The sequence below is a fragment of the Andrographis paniculata genome, unplaced genomic scaffold (genome assembly GCF_009805555.1).
Source record: "Andrographis paniculata isolate CXL003 unplaced genomic scaffold, ASM980555v1 Contig5END, whole genome shotgun sequence".
NCBI classification, from domain to species: Eukaryota; Viridiplantae; Streptophyta; class Magnoliopsida; order Lamiales; family Acanthaceae; genus Andrographis; species Andrographis paniculata.
The window spans coordinates 1618996-1630086 of NW_026137595.1; the positions used below are offsets into that span (position 1 = coordinate 1618996).

Consider the following 11091-nt stretch of genomic DNA (forward strand, 5'->3'; position numbering starts at 1 on the left):
TAGAGGGGAAAAAAATGTTAAAATCAATTTCCACTATTAAAAATTTATTCTAATCTAAATAATTTTAAGTTATAAGTATATACACACTAAACCAAAAAAAAAAAATTATTATTATTTTTTAAAAAAAAGCCAATAATTTTTTTTTTAAAAAAGCATGTAAATTTTTTTAACATTAAACAGCATTTGTTATATTATAAACAAGCACACATATTTAAAAAAATATATATCAAATTCAACTCTTATTTTATATAAATATATAAGTATATGACATTTAACAGTTATTAAGATTACTTTGAATTATTTTATTACACGATTTTTTATCAAAATTTATAGAATTTTTATTCATAATTATTTCTTTTTAAAAATTAAAATAAAGATTTTGAATGTAAAATTAATTTTTAATATAATATAAAAAATAAAAAATAAATATTTGATATTTTTTTTAAAAAAAAAATTGTATGAATAATATAAATCAACACAAATCCTTCTAACAAAGACACATGAAATGAATGAATCATCCATTCTAAATCAAAATCCAAAACAAAATCAAAACATGAGGTAATGAACAAAAACAGATACAAGCAACATCACAACTGCAGCAACCAATGCATAATAACAACCACAAGAACCTGTCCCCTTAGTTTTGGTCAGCCAACGAACGCCCCTATCCATTTTCAGCCCCTCGAAACTCAGTCGAACTCCGGGATCTCCTAACTTCACGTCGCTCGCGACCAGGACTGAGTTGTTGATACCTTGTATGTCATTGTTTATGTATATGTTGATGCTGCAGCTGCTTCCGGAAGAGGGGTCGGAGGCATTTTCCATTATCAGCGAAGCTCCGACATTCCGGCCGGCCAATCTGATGTTCTCGAAGCTTCCATGGTAGAGTTGGGGTGGCATTGAGGATTTAGGACAGCCTGAGAGGCTTGTTCGATGTACTATGGGTTAGGGAAGATTTTCATTTTATGACTATAATAATAATAATAATAAGGTGGTATAACTTCAAGAAAGATGATATAAAAATGCTTTGCTTTATAAGAGAGGCAAGGAAAGTAGATATTCCCTTAGGAATGACTTAATATGCACTCAATTAAACCTCTATAAATATAAGTCTGATAAAAGATTTACCAAGAGTGTACCAGAGTAACTATTGCAAATTCTCACATTATAAAACAAAATTGAAAAAACTCTATAAATATATATATATATATAGCCTTAATTAGCGTTGTATTGTAGTATTGTATTATTACTTTGTAAGAAAAACAGAGTGTTAGTAATATTCTACTAGTACCAAGCTGTTGTTCCGAGCGCCGCCGGTGAGTGTCCAGGCAGCTTCCGGTGTTCCCCGGAGCTCCGGCGGTGGAGTTGAAAACCGGCCCGTCTCGGGGCTGAGCTGATCAGAGCACTAGCAGCTGCATCGATGGATTGCGTTGCGCGATTTTCTGCGCTGCAAAGATCGTCAATAGTCTGGAACGCCGCTCGACCTTGATGAGTACTCCGAAACGAGCTTGAAGAACATGGAGGTTTTGTTGTCCAGCAGTCTTCCCGGAGTATCAAACTCTGCCACGCGACCTGGGAAAACAGAATTGACGTTGAGTCGAGAGAGGATGAGTAAATAAATGCAAGTAATGACGACAGAGGGTGCAGACCATCGCTGAGGACTAAAACAAGGTCGCTATCGATGACTGTAGGAATACGGTGGGCGATTGTGCAGACGGTGCAATCCCTGAATTCTGATCTTATTATCTTCTGGATGAGGTTATCTGTCGCTGAGTCGACTGATGCTGTGGCTTCATCGAGAACCAAGATTCTTGCCTGTTTGAGTAAGGCTCGGCCGAGGGAGACCAGCTGCCGCTGACCTACACTCCAGTTGTCTCCGTTTTCTAAAACTGGCAAAAAAATATAGTAATGAGTTCTCAGGATGTTCATGGTTTGAATTACTGTCGTGCCATGGCACAACTTTGAGGAAAAGCTTACCCGCCGTATCGAGCTTTTGATCTTTTTGTCGAACTATTTCTCCTAACTGAGACTTGTCTAGTGCCTGCAGCAGTTCAGATAGTCTAATGAATACGATGTAATAGTACACTAGAAAATCAAACGTGAGGACATCTAAACATATTAGAGTTTGCTTCTTTTACCTCCAAACCAGGGGTCTGATTCTTTTGATTTACTTTGGAAAATTTTGGTTTGAGTTTGGTATTAAAATACATATTTTTCTCTTACAAAACATCTCATCATACATTATTATTATTATTATAATATGGATCAAAGCAAAATTTTTTCAAACCCATCAAAAGAAACATTGTATCTAAAAATGGCATGAGATGTCATCGAGGATTTCAGCAATGACAGTTCGTCCTGTGCTAACCGACAATACATGATATAGAGTGTGTTCGTCTATAAAACTTTACATAATTCTTACTATTAAGTAGAAAAAATTCTCCAAAAACATCAAATCAAATATTTATTTTTTATTTTTTATATTATACTAAAAATCAATTTTATATTTAAAATATCACATTAATATCTATTTATGTGACTTTATACTACAATTCAACTTCAAAATTTTTACTATTTAAATCTCAAACCAAAATCCAAAAATCCCCAAACAAACACACCCTATAAACATGTTTCCTGTTTTACCTGACTTGCTCCAAAAGTGCTCGAATGTGGGACTTGAGTTTGCAATCCAATATACTAAATTCCTATAAGATGGATAGAAGAATGGAGGAAAAGGTACCTGCCAAATATCTTGGTCGGAATGCTCTTCGAGGGGGTCTAGGTTGCCTCTAATAGTTCCTTCGAATAATGTTGGATCTTGGGGTATTATACTAAGCCGGTTGCGGAGGTCATGAAGACCAACTGTTGAGATATCTATATTGTCTATGATAATCCTTCCACCTGCTGGCTCAATCAGTCGAAATAGAGCTTGGATCAAGGTGGATTTACCACTTCCTGTACGCCCGACGATTCCAATTTTCTTGCCGCCAGGAAATTTGCAGGAAATGCCACGCAGCACGACAGGGAGATTCTCTTTGTAACGAACCTGTGAAAGGAAAAACAGCCGCCAGTTTATTTGTACTCATCTTGTACCAAATTGCAAACGATTCTTTAAACATGTTTCATCTACTTAAGCTTTATACGGGAGAAAGGGAAAAGAAAACTATTTTCTATGTTGAGAACCTAATATTCTTTGCCATGGACATGGATCACCTATTGATCAGGTCAACCGGATGCTTACGTTGACCAAATCAATTTATGTTACTGGGATGATCAATATAAATTTATATATATCTAATCAAATTAATAATACAATATATAACGCATATAAATATATGATATATATGCTTGTCAAATCAGTACTATGTTAGACTTGTTGGATAGGCACAAAATCCGCATCCCCTTGCTATAATCAACATTAGGGGTGAGTATTAGCCTATTTGGATACATGGTTCAAATTTTTTAATAAATTGAAAATTTCAAAAATCACATAATATATTAAAAAAACTAATTTATTTTTTTTAAAAAAATAGATAACTTCACTTATAAACAAATAATGTCCAACAAATCAAAAAAAAACATAAGACAAATAGTATCTAACATTTAAATAATTTCAAACAAATATTAAATACAAAAGACCCCACAAAATATGCTATACATACACATTTTTATTAGAATATATTAATATATTTTAAATTTCAAATATTTTGTCCCCCTCTACTAACCTACCGCCATCATGTAAGAATCCACAGGTTTTCTAGAAACTGAGCATCTTACATATGGTGCTGTAATGTTTCCGGAGATATGACAAGAATGCCTAGGACAATAATACAAACTACAAAGATGTACAACACCGCAGCATTGGACTTAAAAGTTGAAATATGTAAATCTGGCAAGCTTGGTCTCTATTGATGCGGTGTGGTTACTATGCTGAATGAGAGAAATTAGCACCATACTTATTTTCCATTCAGCACATTTGAAGTATATAAACAACAAGTTTGTGTGTTATGATTTTCCTATTCAGCACATTTGAAGTATAAAAGCAACACAAGCTTGTTTTTAACACAACAAAACATGCAGTCGTGTTGTATGAATGCATAGTTTGTGCTAAATTTTAACTATAGATTGTGTTGTTTTCTACTCTGATGTATTATTTGTGCTGAATTTAACTATAGATTGTGTTGTTTTTTACTATGACATATGTTACATTTGTATATATGTTAACATAAATCGAACAACACATTACAGTTAAAAACAACACAAGTAGTGCACTCATACAACACCAAACCTATGCGCTCTTATTTAACACTTTATGTGCGACTTGTATGTATATTGTGTGCTGAATGTCTCTTTACTTTATATTGTCAACACAATAATCGCCACCTTATTGATGAGATAGGATGGCTTTCTAATCTTAACACAACATATCAGATAACAAGCTAAAACAGGAATAGAGCATAAAAAAGGAGTGATACTAGATCAAAATGCATACCTTCAAATCGATAAGTTCGATTGTGCCATTCTCAGGCCATGATGTTGGTGGTCGTGAATCGTCAATAACTGTAGGTGCTTCACTAGGTATTTGGGAGTATTGGTGAATTCGTTCTATAGATATGACTTTGTTTTCAAGCTTGCAGAAGCTAAGTATCCATCGTGATAGACGTGCATTCAGATTGAGGCCGTACGTCACTGCAAGGCCGGCCATACCTGTTGACAGAAATGAAAAACATTGCCTACACTTTAGCAATGAAATCAAATGATGTAGATTGGCAATGAAGAGAAGTGATTTCTTACTTGGATCTATAGTTCCATGAGGAAAGCTCACAAGCATGACCATGCAAAAAGCAAACACAAATGTCGATAGCAATTCCATGCGCAGACAAAGCCATTCAATGGCTGCAACACTGCAAAAGAACGGACGAGCAAAGCAGTCGAGAAGATAAAGATTTCGCTTCATGAATCTCTTTTCTTGCCCAAAGCCTCTGATGGTAGATGCTCCGGCAATTGATTCAGCAAAAAGATGAATTACAGGGGACTTCTGGATGCTAACAATACGGACTAGTTCTCTAGATGAGGCCATATAGTATTTCTGCATCAGCAATAATATCAGTTCACTTTCAACGGTACAGATTGATCACATTAATAGATGAATCAATGCACAGAAAGTGGAGATGCAACCTTGTTCATTGTATTCTAATTTGATAGAAATTTGACACAGAAAAGGCTATTCAATCACATAATTCCAGAATGTTCATCACAGATCACATAAAGTGAATGAATCAATCGATAAAGCTAAATGGCATGACATAGCATGCTTACCTGCATCCATAAACAAGCAATTGCCATCGGGATAACAAGAAGCAAAATTTGCCAGGTAACTTGAGTCATGACACCGACAATGCCAAGAAGCTGAATAGTTGTTGAAGCAAAGCCACCAAGTCGGAATGGAATATCCAGATCCACAACACTTTGATCAATTGAAACCTGATGATGACAAGTGAGCAAGAAACCATCATATATATGAAGCTCAATCAAGGATTATAAAATAAAATAAGTGGCAGAAAGAGGAGAAAAATAAGTTCATCAGGATCCATGGGAGCATACGCGATTCAATATTCGTCCAGCTGGAGTAGAGTCGAAGAAAGACATAGGTGCTCGAAACACATTTCTTAGCATTTTCAGAAATAACTTCTGTGCAGCAGCAAGGCCAAAAGTAGCAACAAGAACGGCTCTAACAAATACGAAACAGGAGCTTCCAAAAGCAAGTGCCATGTAGACAACGATAAGCATCATGCTGCTGGTTCTAGGCTTGTCGCCATCAGTTTGCGGACTTGCCCAAGCCATCCACCAACTGCTGGCTATTTGAAGGATCTGAAATAGTGATTGTGACAGAATAATCAATGGAATCAATATTCCCTTGTATGCTGCGGTCATATATGACAAATAAACTTTCATGCTGACTCTTCCCCGCTCCCGTTCCTCTTCCTGCACAAGCTGCTTTCTCCTAGAACGCTTAGCTTTCCTCTTCTCTTTGATTGCTTTTTGATCCAAAGATGATACAACTTCTCCGGGATTCCTTTCCAAAGATGATACAATATTATCACTATTATCAATTGAATCACATGTCTGATCAACAGGATCATTTCTGTCCGATTCCTCAGAAGCCGTGTTGCAAAAATCCATAGCTTCAATGGCCTCGTGATGAGCAGAGACCAATGTGCTGAAATCTGTTCCTGCTTGCAAAAGATCATCATATTTTCCAGCTTGAATGATACGGCCTTCCTTTAAAACCTGCAATAAGGTAAAACATGCCCGAAATTGTCCAACATCAAATTACAGCAATGTGATCTGCAGATCATTTATTCATTTCTACTCTACTAACTTATAACGTGAGAATGTCCCTGAGACTAATCCTAGTACTTTTAGTTACCTGATCTCAAGGTAGATCAGATCATACCACTAAAAGCTCAACACTTCAACTATGGTCCGCCAATCAACCAATACAACAAATAATAGTAACACAAGAAGTGGTTCAAAGCAGAGCACAAATTTGATAACATTTTTCCTTGACATGTTAAAAGAGAAGCAAGTCATACCAAAATTAAGTCAGCTGCAGGAAGAAAATCAACTTGATGGGTGACAAAGACAATCGTTTTAGTAGCTAGAGCTCCCAGCATGTACTCCTGCATTCCAAAGAAATAATTTAGCTAGTGTTGAGATGCTTGACCGGTACATATATTTATGAAGATCATGTCCAAACCTGGAATAATTCTGAGCTAGTGTGTGCATCAACAGCACTAAAGGGATCGTCAAGTAAATAAATATCGGCATCTTGATATAATGCGCGGGCAAGTTGTACCCGTTGCTTCTGACCACCACTAAGGTTTATGCCCCTATCACCAATGATGGTTTGATCACCATGTGATAGTAGCTCCAAGTCTTTCTTGAGTGAACAGGCACGGATAACACTCTTGTATCTTGCTTTGTCTTTTGGACTTCCAAAAAGGATATTTTCCTCTATATTTCCCGATTGAATCCAAGCAGACTGCGAGACATAGGCTACAGAACCACATATTCTCACCTACAATATACAAACATAGGCAAGTAACCAGAATTCAACAGCCAAATTCGAAAAACAACATGAGAATCATCAATGTACTGAAAGACAAAGGTTTAAAAAACCAAAGATAGCTTTTACATGGTTAGACTTACTTCACCAGAGATTTTTGGAATCTCACCAAGGATGGAAGAAAGGAAGCTCGATTTTCCAGCACCAACCATCCCACAAATAGCTACGCGCATTCCCTTTTCTACCTTGATCTGTATATCTGACAGCGTCATGGTGGCTGGAGATTTACCCCAACTAAAGTTTCCGTTCTTTATTTCTATGGCCACAGGTGATACGCCCCACGGCAAGGTAATGGTCGCATCTTCCTCCATTTCTTCCTCCTGCAGGAATCCCTCAATTCGATCAAGGGAGACTTTAGTTTGAGCCATCATGGAAACCAAATCAGGGAAATTTCTAAGCGGCTCTTGCAGGATACGGAATGTAGCCAGAGCAGAAAGGACACTACCGGCAGTGAGCTGGCCACCTAGCAAAATGCAAGTTCCAAAAGTAATTGCTGAAACAAATATAGGGGAACTCCAGAATATAAATGTGATGAAAGCTTGTGAGTAAAGAGCTTTCCGAAGGTACTTGAATTCCAAACTCCGCATTTCTTCCAGCATCACCCGGTATCTATCCTCCCAAGCTTGTAATTTGAGAATCCTCATATTCCTGAGGCATTCTGAAGTCTTCCTCATCCTATCATCCTTCGCTGCCATCAACTTATCTTGGTAATCTTCCTGAACCTTTGCAACTGGAACAGTTGCAACAATGGATACAATAGTGGCAACGAGTGTAGCAACCGATGCAATTCCTACATTCTTGTACAAGATCGCCAGTGCAAGGATAATTTGGAGAGGAAGCATCCATATGTCATGCAAATACCAAGAATAGTCCCCAATTCTCTGAACATCAACAGCCATATAATTTACAATCTCACCGCTCGTGCGACTTTGCCTGGCTGCGTTTGAAAGTCTTAGTCCTTTTCGATATACCATAGCCGTGAGACCTGAACGCACGTGCATACCTAAAATGTCAACACCAAGATACCATTGTCGGGCCGTCAAGGTCTCTACCAACTTTGCGCCGAAGAAAATTCCAGCAAGAATGTATCCCTCATGCGGGAAAGTCTCTATCCCGCCTAGATAATCCACAAAATAGCTAATCAAGTATGGTCCTACATAGGAAACTAAAGTGTTCAGACCAGCAAACATTGCGTTCCAGCCAATTTCTTTCCGGAACGTTATGAGAATCGCCCAACCCAACTGGCTCAGGGTACTTTCAGCCTTCAACTTCTCCCAGTTCGAGTTCAACACCTTATAGTTCGTCTTGGAACGGTCTTTTGTTGTGAGCAAAGGAATATCCTTGAGATCAAGTGGCCTCTTTGCCCCAATCGAAAGGAGTGGGTTCAGCCAAGAGAGAGTGAGAAGGCTGAAAAGACCAGCCTCACCATAAGGAGTTACCTTCAGACACCCTGCTTCTTCTTCAACCAGCAGGGGCTCTTGAAGATCATTTCTCCTAAACACCTGGATGCCGGTAGCTCCACGTGCAGCAACAAAACATAGAAAAACAAGTGCAGGAGAAACAAATATGTTCCCCAAAACGTGAGAATTTAAGTGTCCTGATCCTTTTGTCAAAATTCTTCTCCCATCACCATACAAAACCAACAAACAAATTGCAAATGATGCCGCCCACCAAATTCTCAACATCAATGGAAATTTCACAGCAGCTTTGTATTTACAGTAAAGAACTAAAAAGCTTAGCACAAACCATGATAAACTCTGAGCTGAAGGTAACAATACTGCAGTCCAATGTAGCTCTCCACCTCCCCCTTTTGCAGCCTCCCGAATTAAACCAATTCCATCAAACCCTAGCACCAATATCTGGACGAACAAAACATAGAAGCAACAAAGAAGTGAAGCTTTGTACCTTCTACCAATCACAACATTCCCAAGCTCCTCACCTACACCAATGGAGCTCCCCAGCAAGCTGTCCTTCCGAAGAGGGGCCCGACCAAAGCACAAACTCACCTGCCTTGCGGAAACAACGGAGATGAAGGCGAGAAACAGGGTCAAGTTGATGCAAATTGACGCCAAGTCGAGGATCGGTAGAGCTCCGGGGGTACTTTCCAGAGGTCGATTTGAAGTTTCCGAAGCTAACGTTTCAGCCGCCGATTGAAGAATTATATCCATAATAAGAACTGTTGCAGATATCGATCGATCTGGCGATGAGAAATCACGAGAGGAAGAACACACACACCAGCCGCCGTAATTAATGAAATATAGAAATGTCGGCAGCCGATGAGAAATCACGCCGTGCAAACAGCATTTCAACTTCTGGCAAACGAACTAAACCACGCGCAACCTAATAACGAGTCACGGAAATGGAGATGGGGAATCTGCACACGGAATCAGAGACGTCTCGTCTGTATCATCCAACCAACTCTGTACCCTCCAAAAAAAATATACAAAGTACAGAAATCAATGCAAACCAGCACGAACAAAACAACATCAACAGAGCACGAATCAAATTTAACTCTCTCATGTGACGTACATACATACACGGATCTTTGAATACCTAAATAATTTTTTTAGTATTCTCCTCACTAGCGACAACAAAAGTCGGCAGGAAGTGCATCAATTGGCAACCATTACTGAAAATACCAAAAACTGACCTGAGCTCGTGCTCCTCGGCTCTGCTCTGCTCGGGTAATGGTCGGAGCAAGTTTTGCTGCACTATTATACTGTATACATATACAGAAGAGAAGAGAAGACAACTCCGACGCTCCGGAAGAGATGGAATCCGACCACTCCAACAACGCCAGAGCTCTTGCAATGCAATCAGAGAGAAAGAGACACAAATGTAAGGGATACACGCGTATGTATCAGTCAGTATATATATATACATGCATTATTAAATACATCCTTTTATTTTTAATATATGATTTTTAGATACCAAGGTAGCTTCTAGACATAATTTTTAGAAGTCTTCTAATTTTGAAAAAAAATATAATAATAATAACAAAATCCGAAATAATAAAATATTCTATTTTTATTAAAAAAAGTTAAATTCTAGTATATTGAAATAAAATAAAAATTAAATGAGCCGCAAACATTGAGTCAAAATAAGTAGTTGTAACCAATGAGTCTGCGTCGTGACCAAATTGATGTTTGCCATCTTTGTAACATCTCATTTTATGGGAATGGGAATGGTTGGAATGTTGATTATAACTAATGATATTATTTTAGTTTATAAAGCATGATGTCTTATAATATAGTCCATTTATTAACTTAATATTTATTTTAATAATAAAAATTTTAAATTTGAATAACTGTATGATATAAACAGGTGTTTGGTGTGATATTTTAAATATAAAATTAATTTTTAATATAATATAAAAAATAAAAAATAAATATTTTATTTAATATTTTTGAAAAAATATTAATAATATATTTAAAATTCAATTGTCAAACAAACATACCCTAAAAGTAACATTGCGAGACAATGAATGACGCGTGCAATCATCACTCACAGTCACACGAGCGAGGACCGAATGCAGCACAGCCGTTTCTGTTAACCCGGAGCAATCTTAGTTATTGGTGGGGTTTATCTGCTTTTATAATTATCATTTACTCTCTCCTCCTCCTTTTTTTTAAAAAAAAAAATTTTATTTATTTTAAATATATATTAATAAATATAAATCAATTTAATTTTAATTAATTTTTTTTATATAAAATCCATTCAAAATACTTTTATTTTTTTAATAAATAAATAATTAATATATATATTAAAACTCTACTATTTTATAAAATTAATTTATCTTAATTATAAATAAATTAATAAATTTATTTATTTATATTATTTAATATTTTATTTCCTATAAAAATAATATATATAAGGCATATATTTTATTGAGATATAATATTTAAAATATTTAAATACATATTTAAAATTTATTTTAATTATATATTAATTTTATTTTAAAA

General features: G+C 36.4%; 1 protein-coding gene across 3 annotated transcripts; it reads right to left on the minus strand.

The window, feature by feature from the left end:
• Positions 1-1438: 1438 nt before the first annotated feature.
• On the minus strand, positions 1439-9984 carry LOC127258840 (ABC transporter C family member 5-like). Of its 3 annotated transcripts, none has more exons than XM_051285868.1 (12): positions 9780-9984; positions 7213-9549; positions 6761-7081; positions 6597-6683; positions 5605-6291; positions 5320-5484; positions 4795-5089; positions 4493-4707; positions 2741-3046; positions 1978-2041; positions 1650-1889; positions 1439-1572 (listed from the first exon to the last, which is right to left on the minus strand). In XM_051285868.1, the coding sequence occupies exons 2-12, from the start codon at positions 9295-9297 to the stop codon at positions 1460-1462; spliced, it is 4578 nt and encodes a 1525-aa protein (XP_051141825.1). In that variant the 5' UTR covers positions 9298-9549; positions 9780-9984; the 3' UTR covers positions 1439-1459. The 3 variants fall into 3 exon arrangements, with proteins under 3 accessions (XP_051141825.1, XP_051141826.1, XP_051141824.1); XM_051285869.1 differs by lacking the exon at positions 9780-9984 and having other exon boundaries at positions 7213-8988; positions 9069-9179; XM_051285867.1 differs by having other exon boundaries at positions 4493-5089.
• Between the last annotated feature and the right edge of the window lie 1107 nt (positions 9985-11091).

What these genes read in the sequence shown, in the direction of transcription:
- LOC127258840 (XM_051285867.1), bottom strand. Translation starts at nt 9,297, where the DNA reads ATGGATATAATTCTTCAATCGGCGGCTGAAACGTTAGCTTCGGAAACT. An exon ending in CTGCAGCTGACTTAATTTTG is followed by an intron (nt 6,292 to 6,596) that starts GTATGACTTGCT and finishes ACCTTATTGCAG; the next exon opens with GTTTTAAAGGAAGGCCGTAT. An exon ending in TCGAACTTATCGATTTGAAG is followed by an intron (nt 3,047 to 4,492) that starts GTATGCATTTTG and finishes TTCCTTTCACAG; the next exon opens with GTTCGTTACAAAGAGAATCT.